We start from the raw sequence: 18,970 nt of genomic DNA on the forward strand, positions 1-18,970 counted from the left end.
CCACATCAGTGCACATACGCAGCAAGGCATGGTTATCAATTGCGAGGGCAGGCAGGCACGCACACACACACTCTCTTGCCCTTCAAGCCACTTCACCCAAAACCATTGACATTATATAGGCTAATTTAAACGTTTAATGGATAAATTACACGTTCGCACTCTTTACCATTTCGTCGTCTCCTTCTTCCCCATATTCTTTCTTCCCCGTTTCCACCTCGTCGTCTGCCACACTATTTTCTTCTTTCCCTTCTGCTTTTATAGTTTCGAAGTCTGAAGCGTGTTGGCCGTTGAAATCATCGTCATTTTGGTGCTCTTCTTGTATGCCTTCTCCCTCTGACAAGGTTTCAGACCCTGAAGAGGACTGGCTCCCGCTGTCGTTTCCAAACAAGTGTTGTTCCTCCATAATGTTTAAATGTAGTCTACAGACACCTATCACGCCAGCATGTCAAAGTCACCGCGTAGGCTAATGTCTACCTGCACACCTGTCCTTTGAAGTCATGTTGAGGATTGAATGCACGGTGTTGCACGGACACCGTTGGAAAGTTCCATTCAGTGAGGTCCAGGGGCTACGACACAGCCGTCTGTCTCATCGTTGGCTGAGTGCAATCTGTCTGGCAAAAAGCGCCTGGAATTGGATTCATTTCATAACTCCGCCTACCAAAACATGGGAACTGGCCCGCTGTGCGCCTCTTGCATTGGCCCCGATGTGTAATACTCAATCAAATGAAATAGACTTTTGTGAGTTTTGCTCCTGTTGACACGCAGACATGAACTTGGCCACATTTTAGCAGCAGTCCGTTCTTGCAAGGGTAGTACCTGACCACTCTGTAGGGCCTATTATGACCTCTCCCAAGGGTCTCAACCTTGATATGTTATGGGACTGGGAGAAAGTGCACCTTCAATGGGTTTCTACTTTCAACTCCACCACATGCTGTTTCTACTTCCAGCTCCCCCCAGTCTCTCAGGCCTGTGTTGGGTGTGCTTTTCGTTTAGATTGTTCAATGCTTTTTTATCCCATTATTATTGTTTGCTAAACTACTTTATCACTTTGTTTGCTGATGTGTTTTGTTTCTGATTTCTGACTCACATACTAAAATGAATTAGATGGCTCTTAAGTGCTACCCACACACACATACACTGGTGAGGAGAATAGGGCACTGGGATCGTTTGAAATAGTGATAAACAACTGAAAAACTGGGGTCTGATTAATTCGAGGTATTGAGTAATAATGTGTGATGTCCAGGACTTGTTGCCGCAATCATGATTTTCAATCTTTACACAAGATGGATGCAACCAGCTCCAGGGCCTCTAGAAGTGGGTAAACATGCTGTTATTTGGGTGTAGTCATTAGCCTTTGACAGAACTCTCTCTGGGAAACTGTATCCGTCCTGTCCTACCTGTTTTGTTTATGCAAATACCATACAAATCACCAAGCCCCCAATACTGAAAAACCTTATTCTAAAGAAGAGGTCCAATCTCAATCTCTGGAGGGTTGAAAACCGGGACTGGTACCTACCAAATGCTGACCCCAAATTAAGTCATAGTTTACAAGTTCCTGGTACGCAAGAGATGGGGAAACACTGCTTTAAAACCTGTCATCTACCCTCTGCATGTGTCTGTTTTCTATCTTCTCTCAGTCCCTGTTCCACAGTTGTACACTACAACTGTTTGCCAGACCAGACTAGTTCTGAATACCAATTTAGTTGATTTGCAGTTGTACTATAGAGACCTCTCTTATTTACTTGATGTACTGGTCCAAAGGTGATTCAGCTATGACATCACCAAATAAGGCAACTGTTTATAGGCTTTCCAATTCCAGTCCTTGAGACCTACTGAGGTCGGCAATATGTTGTTCCAGCCCAGCACTTAAGCACATTTCAAACAATCAACTTAGTCTTAGACCATGAGAAGAGGAATTTGGTGTGTTAGTGCTGGGCCAGAACAAAATGTGCACCCCTGTGGAGCCCCCCCCGCGCACTAATCCAACTCATTTGAATCACCATGTTTGCTACCCTTTAGATTGGGATCCTAACGGAAACCACTGTTTGTTTCGCTATAGTTTCACTATTGAATTCAATTTGGATTCCAGGCTAGCTACACTGTGTTGTGTTCCTTCCTAGTCTGGTCTCTTAGCCCCGAGCATAAGCTGATTTTAACAACACCATACAGTGCGCTGCACATTGTCTGAAGTCTGAAGTTCACCATGACTATGGCTTGCTAAACTGCCTGTCTGCTACATTACCAAATATCTTCTTATGTGGAAAGTGCACAGAGCCTAATACAATTTTCCAGTTTACATGCTAATCATTTCTGCAGGCGAACACTTACACTGCTGAGGCAAAGATACTGCCACGGCTTGTAATGTCCTACACCTTTTTGTGCTTAGCAATGATGATAACTCAATGATATTGAGTTTTTAGAGGACACATTTTTTTAAATTAATGTTGTTGTGTTTATTGAAACTATTGTATCATTCAACATCTCTTGTAATCTTGTTATTTTTTACATTTACCTGTGATCCCCTTTTCAGAGGAAAGTTAGGGAGAAATGCTTTTATTATTTGTCATATTGAATATGGTGTTATGGTGCAATGCTCAATGGTCTGCTTGTTGACATTTGTGCTATCATGTTGTCCACTAGGGGGTAGTGTCAACCAATAGAATATGTGCAAAATACAGTGTGGGTAATAGGGACAAGTAGTGTCTATTTAACATAGATCTTCTGGTTTGCACTTGTAACTTGTGTGATTTCATAACCTGTTTCTGTTTAGGTACGTGGCCAACTGAGTGCAGGTGGGCTCTCCCATCAACATGATGCTCCTACTGCTCCTGCCTCAAATACACGCACGCACGCACGCACACACGCACACACGCACACACACACACACACACACACACACACACACACACACACACACACACTATTAGGAATGTTCTCCCTATTTACATGGTTGTGTGTCAGAGGTGAGGGATGATAAGCAAGTGTTTGAGAAGAGGTGTCTGGTGTGAGAGGAGGACATGCAGATGCACTCCAAGTTCCTGGACTGAAATGTGACATATTTGTCTTTCCCTATACCCTACCATTACCTCCTACTCTCACCTAGCCCCTTACACTTAAACCACTAACCAATAAGTTTCCAAACTGACCTGATCTGTGTGTTACAGGAGGAGTTGAAGGCAGAACATGCCTCGTACCTGCGTAAGCACCCGGAGCTCGACTTATTGTGTTTGCTGTTACTACTGAAACCGAGCGGCGTCTTCATCTTTGTCTGACTTCACCCTCTTCCCCTCCCCTCGGGGGGACCTTCAACACCTCCTCACCTTGAGGACACATACTGTGGCTGCGTCTCAATAGTCTAGTAGTTTCCTCTCACAGTCACTTTAGTGAGGACAATACTGTTCTGGTTAGCACTTGACGCTAGTATGTACAGAGACCCTCGATCATCAATGCTTTTATGGATGTTTTGTATTTTATTTTGTGATACTGTTTTTACTGTTCTACTGTTTTTGCTTGTATTAGCTGTGCAAAAAAAATACGATCAACTCTATTGAGTTGAGAGTTACAGTTATGTCAGTTGGTGTGAATAAAATGCAATTTCTTATTTTAGGTATTGTATATTTTCCATGCTTTATTTCTGTTAGGAACTTCATCCTCAAGTGTGATAATTTATCCTCGACTGCTACTTTGCTCTGGCTCTGATGTGATCACCTCAGACATTTGTAAGTTATATATTAAGGTAATGCTAGGTCTGTATGATCTGGTTTCTGAATGGAATACTGCTGTCAATTGGCCATTACAAAATTAGACAGGACATCATGGTTTTGGTGTCCTTTAAACTTTAACCACTAGTTCTGATTTAACCACAAAAGATTGAAGGCCATGGGCTTATATTGGTGGAAAGCAGAAAATGTTGCCAAGGACCATCAGGCATGGAAAGTGCTTGTTGTTGCATTATGCCCCACAGGAAGCAAAGTACTGTACTTGCTATAGTCCTTGTCTCCAATGCTGATAAACCTATGTGTAACACATGTGCTGTTGGATGTGCAAGGACTATCAGCTAAATTAAACGCAAATTACAAAAGATTATAGTGTCACCAACACACTTCTTTCAGTGTAGCAGTTAGTGAGAACGTCAGAGAATACTTACCTCTGCAAACATCGCAGGAAAAGCTGTGTTTCAGAACGTGCTTCTGAAGGATATGCTGGTGGATGCTAGTCAGAGGCCAACACTGCAGAAAGGGAGTCAGCTGCAAGAACCACTTCCTTTATCTAGCAAAAAACACTCTCGAGGGAAGAGGCCTTTCTCCCCACAGCTTAAAATAAATTAAAACAGGGGCCTCCCGGGTGGCGCAGTGGTTAAGGGCGCTGTACTGCAGCGCCAGCTGTCCCATCAGAGTCCCTGGGTTCGCGCCCAGGCTCTGTCGTAACCGCCCGCGACCGGGAGGTCCGTGGGGCGACTCACAATTGGCCTAGCGTCGCCCGGGTTAGGGAGGCTTGGTCGGTAGGGGTGTCCTTGTCTCATCGCACACCAGCGACTCCTGTAGCGGGCTGGGCCTTGGTGGCCAGGTGCACGGTGTTACCTCCGGCGCATTGGTGCGGCTGGCTTCCGGGTTGGATGTGCGCTGTGATAAAGAAGCAGCGGCAGTTGGTTGACTTTCAACCTTCGTCTCTCCCGAGCCCGTACGGGAGTTGTAGCGATGAGACAAGATAGTAGCTACTACAACAATTGGATACTACGAAAAAGGGGTAAAATTCAAAAAAAATATATATATGTTTTTAAATAAATTAAAAGGGCAAAATCTCCTGAATATCATGTCCTTAGAAAATATTAAATAAACATTAAACATTAATTCAATGGATTGGACATTGAAGTCTTAATGGCGTTAATAAAACTTGCTTTTCAACTACTCAACTTTGTGCAAGACACAAGTCATTCTTCCAATAATTGTTTACAGACAGATTATTTCACTTATAATTCACTGTATCACAATTCCAGTGGGTCAGAAGTTTACATACACTAAGTTGACTGTGCATTTAAACAGCTTGGAAAATTCCAGAAAATTATGTCATGGCTTTAGAAGCTTCTGATGGGCTAATTGACATCATTTGAGTCAATTGGAGGTGAACCTGTGGATGTATTTTAAGGCCTACCTTCAAACTCAGTGCCTCTTTACTTGACATCATGGGAAAATCAAAAGAAATCAGCCAAGACCTCAGAAAATAAATTGTAGACACTCCACACTTCTGGTTCATCCTTGGGAGCAATTTCCAAATGCCTGAACGTACCACATTCATCTGTACAAACAATAGTATGCAGGTTTAAACACCATGGGACCACAAAGCTGTCATACAGTTCAGGAAGGAGACGCGTTCTGTCTCCTAGAGATGAACGTACTTTGGTGTGAAAAGTGCAAAGTGCAAAGGACCTTGTGAAGATGCTGGAGGAAACAGGTACAAAGTATCTATATCCAAAGTAAAATGAGTCCTATATCGACATAACCTGAAAGACCGCTCAGCACTGCTCCAAAACTGCCATAAAAAAGCCAGACTACGGTTTGCAACTGCACATGGGGACAAAGATCGTACTTTTTGGAGAAATGTCCTCTGGTCTGATGAAACAAAAATAGAACTGTTTGCCCATAATGACCATCGTTATGTTTGGAGGAAAAAGGCAGAAGAACACCATTCCAACCGTGAAGCACGGGGGTGGCAGCATCATGTTGTGGGAGGGCTTTGCTGCAGGTGGAACTGGTGCACTTCACAAAATAGATGGAATCATGAGGTAGGAAAATTATGTGGATATATTGAAGCAGAATCTCAAGACATCAGGCAGGAACTTAAAGCTTGGTCGCAAATGGGTCTTCCAAATGGACAATGACCCCAAGCAAACTTCCAAAGTTGTGGCAAAATGGCTTAAGGACAACAAAGTCATGGTATTGGAGTGGCCATCACAAAGACCTCAATCTTATAGAAAATGGGTGGGCAGAACTGAAAAAGTGTGTGTGAGCAAGGAGGCCTACAAACCTGACTCAGTTACACCAGCTCTGACAGGAGAAGTGGGCCAAAATTCACCCAACTTATTGTGGGAAGCTTATGGAAGGCTATCCAAAGCGTTTGACCCAAGTTAAACAATTTAAAGGCAATGCTGCCAAATACTAATTGAGTGTATGTAAACTTCTGACCCACTGGGAATGTGATGAAATAAATAAAAACTGAAACAAATCAAACTCTCTACTATTATTCTGACATTTCACATTCTTAAAATAAAGTGGTGATCCTAACTGACTTAAAACAGGGAATCTTTACTAGGATTAAATGTCAGGAATTGTGAAAAACTGAGTTTATATGTATTTGGCTAAGGTGTATGTTAACTTCCGACTTCAACAGTATATAAGGTCCCACAGTTGACAGTGCACGTCAGAGCAAAAACCAAGCCATGAGGTCGAAGGAATTGTCCATAGAGCTCCGAGACAGGATTGTGTCGAGGCACAGATCTGGGGACGGGTACCAAAAACAAAGTTTCCAGAAGGACAACCATCTCTGCAGCACTCCACCAATCAGACCTTTATGGTAGAGTGATCAGACGGAAGCCACTCCTCAATAAAAGGCGCATAACAGCCCGCTTGGAGTGTGCCAAAAGGCACCTGAATACTCTCAGACCATGATAAACAAGATTCTCTGGTCTGATGAGACCAAGATTGAACTCTTTGGCCTGAATGCCAAGCCTCACGTCTGGAGGAAAACTGGCACCATCCCTATGGTGAAGCCTTGTGGTGGCAGCATCATGCTGTTGGGATGTTTTCAGCGTCAGGGACTGGGAGACTAGTCAGGATCGAGGGAAAGATGAACTGAACAAAGTACAGAGATATCCTTGATGAAAACCTGCTCCAGAGCTCTCAGGACCTCAGACTGGGGGCGAAGGTTCACCTTCCGACAGGACAACAACCCTAAGCACACAGCCAAGACAACGCAGGAGGGGCTTTGGGACAAGTCTCTGAATGTCCTTGAGTGGCCCAGCCAGAGCCCGGACTTGAACCTGAAGAGAACACTACCTGCATGAATGTACACTGTAAAGTTTGGTGGAGGAGACCTGAAAATAGCTGTGCAGCGACGCTCCCCATCCAACCTGACAGAGCTTGAAAGGATCTGCAGAGAAGAATGGGAGAACTCCCCAAATATAGCTGTGCCAAGCTTGTAGGGTCATTCCCAAGAAGACTCAAGGCTGTAATCAGTGCCAAAGGTGCTTCATGTGGTCATGCCAAATGTGGGAAAAGGGCCTACCATACCAACTAGGCTAGCTAGTTACCATCTACAGAATTTACTTTCCATGCAATCTGTTGAGTTGTTGGGTGGGATTAGCTTGCACTCTAGCTAGCTAGTTTTCTAACCTTGATTAGCTAGCTACCTAAAGCTGGCAAATTTGCTATGGTCTCTACTCGCTAGTTAACATTAGCTGGGCTCGATAATCTTATCTTCCTTGAACCTTGTTCACAGTGTAAATGTGCCCTAGGGTATTCCGTGAGACACCCAGAATGTTAACATTAGCTAGCCAGATACTTGTATCAACACAAGCACTATTATCGCTAGCTGGATAGCACAACAACTAGCTAAGCCTACGTAGCTATATGCCTAAAATATAGACATTGTGATGATGATAATTGGGGTTATGCTAAATTTTCAAAAATTACTCTTCTCTGCCACAGATTCCCACATGGTCTCAGGCACCAGGATGGGAAATGCTTACAATAAAGAAATGGATGAGACAGTTGTCGATTTCCATTGTTACTTGTAATGTTAAAAAGACAATCCCATTTTTCTAAATTAGCGAGCAATCTAGGTTACTCACCCTACTATAGGCTACAGATCAAATTATTAATCAAACAACAAAAATACTTATTATTTTGTTAGAAATATAAGGTATTTTATCAAGTAGACTAAAGTAGAAGCTCATCTTTTGTTTGTAAGTATTTTCACTTGGTAATGAGTAATAACAAATTATATAGAAATTGATCGGCAACTATAAAGTTATACTTCACTTTAAATAGCTACATCCTGTATAAAAACTAACTACAACCTATAACAGATATCTCACTTGGATGGAGCGTTCAGAAGCTAATGATTAGATTGTCAGAATGGGTAACATACTTTGTAGGTACACAATCATTACAAGTAAGTACCGCACACTGAATATAGTTGTGGAGAGTCCCTGTAATCCTAGATTCAGATCATTCAGGCTACTGTTGACTCATCCAGCAGTAACGCATATAATTCACTGGCTTGTATGCAAAGCAGTAATTGTTTCAAAACATATCCTGCCATGTCACTGATGCGTCATGAAACAGTGTTGTTTGATGAAGATAATTATCTGTATAGTTTTTTGGGCCTTTTCCCCCAGCATTGTCCCAGCCATATCTGCTGCAGCAGGAAGAATCAAATTCTTCACAATAGTATGGGGCTTGCCTGTCCTAGCCACTCGGTAGCTCACCATATAAGAAGCTTCTAGCCCCTTCTTATTAATCGTATCTGTTGCTTTTATACATGTCTTACTATTCAATAGTCGTCTTTATTCTCGCTCAAAAAACTCCCGTGGCATATTTTTCAAATAGTCATGTTTCGTTTCTAAATGTCTGCGCAAGAGTGAAGGTTTCCTGCGAGAGAGTAACGGTTAATGTGATTAGATGTTAACTATTGACTAGGCTACCTGTATTTGACATTGTGTTGTTATTTCGCTGAACACTAGATGATTTTATTTTATTTTTGGCAGTGAAACAAGGCTACTCATGCGAGAGAAAAAACCTCACCCAAATGTATAGCCCTGTTGGAAAATATAAATGTACTGTTTGAAAATATATATACATATTTGAATGTGAATCACATTTTTATTTGGCGTACCCCCGACTGCTTTGCGAGTACCCCAGTTTGAGAATACCTGCGATAGAGGAAATCAAGTCTAGATTTAACTTTAGCCTGCAGCTTTGATATGTGCTGAGAGAAGGACTGTGTACCGTCAAGCCATACTCCCAAGTACTTGTATGAGGTGACTACCTAAAGCTCTAAACCCTCAGAGGGAGTAATCACACCTGTGGGGTGAGGGGCATTCTTATTACCAAACCACATGACCTATGCAGATATTACATGTACTCTGTAGTGTACTTAAAAAAATAAAAATAAAAATATTATTTCACCTTTATTTAACCAGGTAGGTCAGATGAGAACAAGTTCTCATTTACAACTGCAACCTGGCCAAGATAAAGCAAAGCAGTGCGACAGAAACAACAACGCAGAGTTACACATAAACAAACGTACAGTCAATAACAAAATAGAAAAATCTATGTACCGTCTGGGCAAATGTAGAAGATTAGGGAGGTAAGGCAATAAATCAAATCAAAATCAAATCAAATGGATTTATATAGCCCTTCTTACATCAGCTGATATCTCAAAAGTACTGTACAGAAACACAGTCTAAAACCCCAAACAGCAAGCAATGCAGGTGTAGAAGCACGGTGGCTAGGAAAATCTCCCTAGAAAGGCCAAAACCTAGGAAGAAACCTAGAGAGGAACCAGGCTATGAGGGGTGGCCAGTCCTCTTTTGGCTGTGCTGTGTGGAGATTATAACAAAACATGCCCAAGATGTTCAAATGTTCATAAATGACCAGCATGGTCAAATAATAATTATCACAGTAGTTGTCGAGGGTGCAACAGGTCAGCACTTCAGGAGTAAATGTCAGTTGGCTTTTCAAAGCCGATCATTAAGAGTATCTCAACCGCTCCTGCTGTCTCTAGAGAGTTGAAAACAGCAGGTCTGGGACAGGTAGCACGTCCGCTGAACAGGTCAGGGTTCCATAGCCGCAGGCAGAACAGTTGAAACTGGAGCAGCAGCACGGCCAGGTGGACTGGGGACAGCAAGGAGTCATCATGCCAGGTAGTCCTGAGGCATGGTCCTAGGGCTCAGGTCCTCTGAGAGAGAGAGAGAAAGAAAGAAAGAGAGAAAGAGAGAATTAGAGAGAGCATACTTAAATTCACACAGGACACCGGATAAGACAGGAGAAGTACTCCAGATATAACAGACTGACCCTAGCCCCCTGAAACATAAACTACTGCAGCATAAATACTGGAGGCTGAGACAGAAGGGGTCAGGAGACACTGTGGCCCCATCCGAACATGATACCCCCGGACAGGGCCAAACAGGCAGGATATAACTCCACCCACTTTGCCAAAGCACAGCCCCACACTGCTAGAGGGATATCACCTTCACAAGTGCAGTCTCAGTGCTATGATGGGGTCTAAACCCAGACTTAAACATTTCGTATACATTGTTTGTCTTCAGGAAGGCAGTGAGTTGCTGCGCAACAGCTTTTTCTAAAATGTTTGCGAGGAATGGAAGATTCGTTATAGGCCGATAGTTTTTTATATTTTCTGGGTCAACGTTGGGCTTTTTCAAGAGAGGCTTTATTACTGCCACTTTTAGTGAGTTTGGTACACATCCGGTGGATAGAGAGCCGTTTATTATGTTCAACATAGGAGGGCCAAGCACAGGAAGCAGCTCTTTCAGTAGTTTAGTTGGAATAGGGTCCAGTATGCAGCTTGACGGTTTAGAGGCCATGATTATTTTCATCGTGTCAAGAGATATAGTACTAAAACACTTGAGTGTCTCTCTTGATCCAAGGTCCTAGCAGAGTTGTGCAGACTCAGGACAACTGAGCTTTGGAGGAATACGCAGATTTAAAGAGGAGTCCGAAATTTGCTTTCTAATGATCATGATCTTTTCCTCAAAGAAGTTCATGAATTTATTACTGCTGAAGTGAAAGCTATCTTCTCTTGGGGAATGCTGCTTTTTAGTTAGCTTTGCGATAGTATCAAAAATCAATTTCGGATTGTTCTTATTTTCCTCAATGAGGTTGGAAAAATAGAATGATCGAGCAGCATTGAGGGCTCTTCGATACTGCACGGTACTGTCTTTCCAAGCTAGTCGGAAGATTTCCAGTTTGGTGTGGCGCCATTTCCATTTCAATTTTCTGGAAGCTTGCTTCAGAGCTCGGGTATTTTCTGTATACCAGGGAGCTAGTTTCTTATGACAAATATTTTTAGTTTAGTTTTTAGGGGTGCAACTGCATCTAGGGTATTGCGCAAGGTTAAATTGAGTTCCTCAGTTAGGTGGTTAACTGATTTTTGTCCTCTGACGTCCTTTGGTAGACAGAGGGAGCCTGTAAGGGCATCAAGGAATCTTTGGGTTGTCTGAGAATGTATAGCACGACTTTTGATGCTCCTTGGTTGGGGTCTGAGCAGATTATTTGTTGCGATTGCAAAGGTAATAAAATGGTGGTCGGATAGTCCAGGATTATGAGGAAAAACATTAAGATCCACAATATTTATTCCACGGGACAAAACTAGGTCCAGAGTATGACTGTGACAGTGAGTAGGTACAGAGACATGTTGGACAAAACCCACTGAGTCGATGATGGCCCCGAAAGCCTTTTGGAGTGGGTCTGTGGACTTTTCCATGTGAATATTAAAATCACCAAAAATGTGAATATTATCTGCTATGACTACAAGGTCGGAATAGAATTCAGGGAACTCTGTGAGGAATGCTGTATGTGGCCCAGGAGGCCTGTAAACAGTAGCAATAAAAAGTGATTGATTAGGCTGCATAGATTTCATGACTAGAAGCTCAAAAGACGAAAACGGCGGGGGTTTTTTGTCAATTGAAATTTGCTCTCGTAAATGTTAGCAACACCTTCGCCTTTGCGGGATGCACGGGGGATATGGTCACTAGTGTAACCAGGAGGTGAGGCCTCATTTAACACAGTAAATTCATCAGGCCAATCACATCAAGATTATGATCAGTGATTAGTTAATTGACTATAACTGCCTTTGAAGTGAGGGATCTAACATTACGTAGCTCTATTTTGAGATGTGAGGTATCATGATCTCTTTCAATAATGGCAGGAATGGAGGAGGTCTTTATTCTAATGAGATTGCTAAGGCGAACACCACCATGTTTAGTTTTGCCCAACCTAGGTCGAGGCACAGACAAGGTCTCAATTGGGATAGCTGAGCTGACTACACTGACCGTGGTAGTGGCAGACTCCACTAAGCTGACAGGCTGGCTAACAGCCTGCTGCCTTGCCTGCACCCTATTTCATTGTGGAGCTACAGGAGTTAGAGCCCTGTCTATGTTGGTAGATAAGATGAGAGCACCCCTCCAGCTAGGATGGAGTCCCATCACTCCTCAACAGGCCAGGCTTGGTCCTGTTTGTGGGTGAGTCCCAGAAAGAGGGCCAATTATCTACAAATTCTATCTTTTGGGAGGGGCAGAAAACAGTTTTCAACCAGCGATTGAGTTGTGAGACTCTGCTGTAGAGCTCATCACTCCCCCTAACTGGGAGGGGGCCAGAGACAATTACTCGATGCCGACACGTCTTTCTAGCTGATTTACACGCTGAAGCTATGTTGTGCTTGGTGACCTCTGACTGTTTCATCCTAACATCGTTGGTGCCGAAGTGGATAACAATATCTCTATACTCTCTACACTCGCCAGTTTTAGCTTTAGCCAGCACCATCTTCAGAATAGCCTTAACGTCGGTAGCCCTGCCCCCTGGTAAACAGTGTATGCTGGATGATTAGTTTTAAGTCTAATACGACAGTTAATGGAGTAGCCAATGACTAGGGTTTTCAATTTGTCAGAGCTAATGGTGGGAAGCTACGGCGTCTCAGACCCCGTAACGGGAGGAGTAGAGACCAGAGAAGGCTCGGCCTCAGACTCCGACTCGCTGCTTAATTGGGAAAACCGGTTGAAAGTTTCTGTCGGCTGAATGAGCGACACCGGTTGAGAATTCCTACAGCATTTCCCTCCAGAAGCCATGAGAAAGTTGTCCGGCTGCGGGGACCTTGCGAGGGGATTTGTACTAACGTTACTATCTGTACTTACTGGTGGTGCAGACGCTGTTTCATCCTTTCCTACACTGAAATTACCCTTGCCTAACGATTGCGTCTGAAGCTGGGCTTGCAGCACAGCTATCCTCGCCGTAAGGCGATCGTTCTCCTGTATATTATGAGTACAGCGACTGAAATTAGAAGGCATCATGTTAATGTTACTGCTTTGCTTCGGCTGTTGGACATCCTGACGAACCATGTCCAGATAAAGCATCCGGAGTGAAAAAGTTTAATGAAAAAAAAAGTTGAGTGAGGAAAAACTAAAAATATAAACAGTAATTAAAAAATAAAAACCGTAAAGTTGTCAGGTAGCAAAGTAAGTTTGGAAACAAAACGCACAGCAACACGTAAACAAGTCTACCATAGAGGCGAAATAGGCCATAGATGCAAAATAATTACACTTTAGCATTAACACTGGAATGATAGATGTGCAGATGATGATGTGCAAGTAGAGATACTGGGGTGCAAAAAGATAAATAACAATATGGGGATGAGGTAGTAGGGTGTGCTATTTACAGATTGGCTGTGTACAGGTACAGTGATCGGTAAGCTGCTCTGACAGCTGATGCTTAAAGTTAGAGGGAGATATAAGTCTCCAGCTTCAGTGATTTTTGCAATTCGTTCCAGTCATTGGCAGCAGAGAACTGGAAGGAAAGGCGGCCGAAGGAGGTGTTGGCTTTGGGGATGACCAGTGAAATATACCTGCTGGAGCGCGTGCTAAGGGTGGGTGTTGCTATAGTGACCAGTGAGCTGAGATAAGGCAGAGCTTTACCTAGCAAATACTTATAGATGACCTGGATCCAGTGGGTTTGGCGATGAGTATGAAGCGAGGGCCAGCCAACGAGAGCACACAGGTCACAGTGGTGGGTAGTATATGGGGCTTTGGTGACAAAAAGGATGGCACTGTGATAGACTACATCCAGTTTTCTGAGTAGATTTTGGAGGCTATTTTGTGGGGCGCTCAAAATAGTCATTGAGGGGCGCTCATCGACTTTTCTCGATACACCAAACGTTGCAAGTCTGTGTCACTGGGTCATTGTCAAAGAGATCCCCTCATTAACCCCTGCAGATGCTATTCACATTCTGGAGAACGATTTCAAGGACTTTGGTGAAGATGGCAAGACAGTGTCTCAGGATGACATCCTCTTCCTGAACAAGCTGAATGATGGTATAAGGAAAAATAGTCATGGCCACTATGAAATACCCTTGCCATTTAAGGAGAGACCCAATCTACCCGACAACAAACAACTCACCATTGTTAAAGGATGAAAGCTTTAAGGAACGTGTCAAGTACATGGATGAGGTCATTGAAAATGGTGACGCGAAAGAAGTTGTAGATGATGGAAATTAAGGCGAGAAATGGTTTACAGCTCATCATGGCGTCTATCATCCTAAAAAGCCAGATAAGCTAAACATAGTAGTTAATTGCATTGCAAAGTACAAGGGAACCAGTTGAAATTACCATCTGCTTCCAGGGCCTGATTTGATGAACAAGCTGAATGGTGTTCTCATGTGTTTTTGACAGCACCTTATTGCATTGATGTGTGACATTGAGAAGATGTTTTACCAATTCCATGTGCCTGAGACTGACCAAAACTATCTGCGCTTCCTTTGGTGGAAAAAGGGAGACATTACTGCACAGCCCCGGTAAGCCCCTGCATTAATACGGCCCTGCTTGTAAAGTATACAGACGGACACCTGTTTGATATGATAGATAGCTAGCTTTAGCCTTTAGCTTGGTGGCTTTCAATATAAGCTCCCTGTCTTGACTAACAGTAAAGCAGCTAGCTAGGTAGCTAGCTAACTAACGTTACTTGTTGGTGGCCCTTATAACTAACCTGGGGAACGCTAGCTAGCTGGAGCAATGGTCTTCTTCTTCATCTTTGGTATCATGTTGTTCCCACATTTTTTTTGTGCATGCCGCCACCTACTGTGTGTGTGTTTAATCATGTTACATTTGTGATACAAAAATAAAAAGGAAGAGGGGAAAGAAGAAATTGCAAAACCAACCAAACCTACACACCACAATTTCAGAAACATTTTCATTAAAAAAATATCTTAAAACTCTTCTGCAGTAAAATCTCATACACCCAGGTACTTCTATGCAACTGCCACCTACACTCATTAAAAACCCACTACCCCATTCCACTACCTTTACCCTATCTGCTCCTGCACTATGCTAATGGCCTGGGAGGATGGGACATCACCACTCAACACACCCTGTAACTCTTCTGAAGTCAAATCTTGTATACCAAAATACAGCTGCCACCATAACATCTATTTTCTATGGTTTACTTTTCATTTCTACAGTACAGTTGATAACCATTCCTATGAATGCTAAGAAATCAACCTTACTAAAGCATAAATCACCCGTTGGCATATCCCTCTGTGCGGGGTTGGGTAGGTAACTTTCTGAATGTAATCTGTTACAGTTACTAGTTACTTGTCCAAAATTGTAATCAGTAACTTTTTGATGACTTCTCTATTATTCTATAATGTAGAAAATAGTAAAAATAAATAAGCACAGTCCCGGTAAGTCAATCTTAAATGAATCAATGTTTATTGTCAGCGCGATGGAGAGGTTCCAACCAACTCAAAGCACCATAGCACACATGTAAATCAGGAGCTCTGCCTGGGCAGTCCCAGCAGTTGTATTATATATGGCTATACACAGACAAGTTATATTTGCATGATTTAGCATAATTCGTGAATCATTTGTTACATTCACGTGACAGACCAATACCTCGCGAGGCTTCTTCTCTTTAAGCTGAGACCTTGAAACTGAGATCTCTTTCGTTCTCAAAACAAGGTCTAGGCGTACTGCCAAATTGCAGCTACTGATAGTGAGGTTTCGTTCAGTCAGCCAGTTGCATGAACATAGAAATTGGTTTATAGAACAGCACATGAATAGAACACAGAAATGTGTATTAAGAAAAGCACAAACATTCAAATTACCATTAAATGACATCCTCGTCACAATTGTAATGTAAGAGGTATGTAAGCATTTCGATTTAAGCTTCTATATCAAAATATTCTACACTCCTATTAAAGTAAGGGAAATCAACACAAAAACACTTCATAATTTCAAACCCTTCATTCTGGGTTGTACAATACAATTAGTATGTTAATACTATAATCATAATAAAGGTTATACTTCTATTAATGGGAGTGAGTATCAAAAATGCACACAAGGGATCTGTAGTTTCTGAGGTGAATACATTTCTCAATGTTAACCATTGTTTCCATATTTCTTACCACAATTGGGTTGCATTGACCTATGTTTTTCACTAACTGTCCCTGGGACATCAACCTAGTCAAAATATAAAACCCTGTTATTTAACAATTCTGCTAAGACCTTCAAAACGTTGGTGCTTGCTCATCAGCTCAGTGTTCCACATAATTCAAACTGTTTTTTTAAGGGTTTAGATTACCTTACCCTCAACTTGTTAAAAGAAAACAACCTTCAATCATTACTCATCATCCGTATCTACAGATGGAAACGGGGGCTCATCCAGAGTTGGCAGCTCATTAGTTTCACCATCCTCTGGAGGAGCAGAAAACATGATAGCTGCTGAAATCTTAACAGCCAGAGAGGCGCAGATCGCCTTATAGCATGTTAATAACATTTCACAAGGAAGAGAAAGAGAACACATGTTATAACAGTTTCACACCAACCTTGCTAAGAATGAGATTGGGGAAAGGTTAGCCCAAGCTACAATCTAGTGACTCTTCTCATTTCTTAATTTCAAACCCTTCATTCTGGGTTGTACAATCAATTAGTATGGTAATACTATAATCATAATAAAGGTTATACTTCTATTAAATGGGAGTGAGTATCAAAAATGCACACAAGGGATCTGTAGATTCTAGGGCACAGCTCTAGCCTTGCCTTTCCAAATCATAATTATAACTATTGATAAATTATCTAAACCAAATTTGGAATGATGTCCTTAGTGCTTCACGTTTGTTCTATCACTTCAATTTAAGACCCTAACCTTTCTCATCACTTATGGTAATGACATATTGGTATTTCAATGCATTCTTAGTTTAAATTACTATACATTTTGCAGTGTGCAGACCTCCACAATCAACCTGATATCCCAAATAAACAAAGTGAATGGCCCTTGATAATGTCTCTCACCTTACAGTCCATTATGTCTTTGTCCATTTTCCTACCAGTACACCAGCAGCACGAGATAAGTTTGGTTTGGATCTCTCTCTGTGCTCACTCCACATTGACCCATGTTGCACTCCTGAGAGAAAAAGCATGAGAGAAAAGGCAGTTGATGGCGTCGACTCGATGCTGTGTAAAGGTTGCTGGCTCGGACTCAGGTCTCACGGTAGAAGTGGTGAAGGACCATTCTGCCATTTTCACCATTTTCAGCCGGTTAGAGGTGGTGTTGAGGTTCACACTTTTCTCGGCCGAATTATCTTCCATGCATCTAGATACGATCTGTGGTCACCTTCGCTATAACCTCGAAAGAGGATAGACCAGAACAACTGTTTAGTTTAGAATAACACACAGTTGAATTGGCTTATACTACCCTATCATCTTGGTGAGTTACGGATCAGGGAGTCAGAGGGCTAATCCTTAGGGAGAAATCCCGACCATCCAGCAGACCTGGGGCTGCAGGGTAGCCTAGTGGTTAGAGCATTGGACTTGTAACCAGAAGGTTGCAAGTTCAAAACCCTGAGCTGACAAGGTACAAATCTGTTGTTCTGCCCCTGAACAGGCAGTTAACCCACTGTTCATAGGCAGTCATTGAAAATAAGAATTTGTTCTTAACTGACTTGCCTGGTAAAATAAAAAAAATAAAAGACCCAATCTGGTGAGATTTGTTATTGAAGCAAGATAAAAACGAAGAAAAGAAAACAGCAATACACTCGAGGTTGGGGAAAACGTCAGTTCATTTGGAGTAACTGTCACCCATTACCAACATCTCTTTCTTCCTTTACCAGGCAGGCATATGAAGAAAACCTTTTGCACATTTAACAACGGGCCCCAGGAGACCGGTAGTTCCCCCTTTGGACACAACTCACATTGTGATTCATGCATCCAAAAAAAAACAAAAAACACTGCCTGTTAAATCAAAATAAACAAATTAGAATAACAAATTGAATTCTCTCTTGATAACTCCATAAGGAAATAATGGTATCCCACAAGGTAATGGTAAAATAGACTAGAGACAGCTCTCTCTCTCTGTCATTCTCGTTGTCCGAATCACACATATGACTATTGATACATTTTAAACTTCTACTTATTTATTTGTTTTTACATATCCCATAAATAAAATAAAATGTCTGCTGTCTTTCTAGTGAGGGTCATCAGGCATCACCAGGAAGTCAGAACAGAGGTCAGATGTCAGTCAGCCCTATTAAGTGAGTGTTTGTTTTAATGAAACTCAGACATTATTTAAAGACATTTCAAACATTTCGTGTATCAGGTTAACATTGCGGTTTGTCAGTAAATTTCTTCTAATCAAGAGAATTTACATGTGTGCAACCATCTGACCATAGAAACTTTCATTTGTGTACAGCATCCTTTCTAACCCGTGAAAAACCCACTAAAACCAAATTAAAAGACCCCACACTTCTAAATCAAGTATTAATCACTAACAATTGTAACAAAAATTAATTAACAGGTGGGTTGTGTGTTTGTGTGCTGGCATGTGTGTGGCAAAAATCGTAAGGTAAACACAAACAAAATGGCCTTGCTTAATTTGGAAGGTCCCTTAACAGCTGGATTTGGAAACTTTTAATTGCTCTCCCAAGGCACCTGCCTCAGGAAGCCTTTCAAAGTGAGAGATACAGAATCATTGATAAACACAAATAAACTTGGTAGCGGACATTCCATCAGTCCTGGAAGAAAATAAACATGTACTTAGTTTTCACTATGCTACATTTTAATCATTCCTAAAAATTGTTAATCATTAATCGAGTTTACTGCATTTTGGGTAGGAAGTCTAAATAAACCCATGCGTATACAGGATTATACTTCAGACACATTTATACTTCAGGACATATCAGATGATAGTGT

At 42.0% G+C, this 18,970-nt stretch overlaps 1 protein-coding gene across 4 annotated transcripts in view; it reads right to left on the reverse strand.

Annotated features, from left to right (window-relative positions):
• LOC110523477 (microtubule-associated serine/threonine-protein kinase 3) overlaps positions 1 to 656 on the reverse strand; it is a 174,235-nt gene extending 173,579 nt beyond the window's left edge. For all 4 annotated transcript variants that reach the window (XM_090234258.1, XM_036977104.2, XM_036977102.2 and 1 more), the window contains exon 1: positions 167 to 656. In XM_090234258.1, the coding sequence (XP_090090384.1) occupies positions 167 to 403 (237 nt within the window). In that variant the 5' untranslated portion in view covers positions 404 to 656. The remainder of the gene's footprint in view (positions 1 to 166) is intronic.
• Positions 657 to 18,970: the final 18,314 nt, after the last annotated feature.

The sequence above is a fragment of the Oncorhynchus mykiss genome, chromosome 5 (assembly GCF_057628025.1).
Source record: "Oncorhynchus mykiss isolate SJ-2025 chromosome 5, ASM5762802v1, whole genome shotgun sequence".
Classification (NCBI taxonomy): Eukaryota; Metazoa; Chordata; class Actinopteri; order Salmoniformes; family Salmonidae; genus Oncorhynchus; species Oncorhynchus mykiss.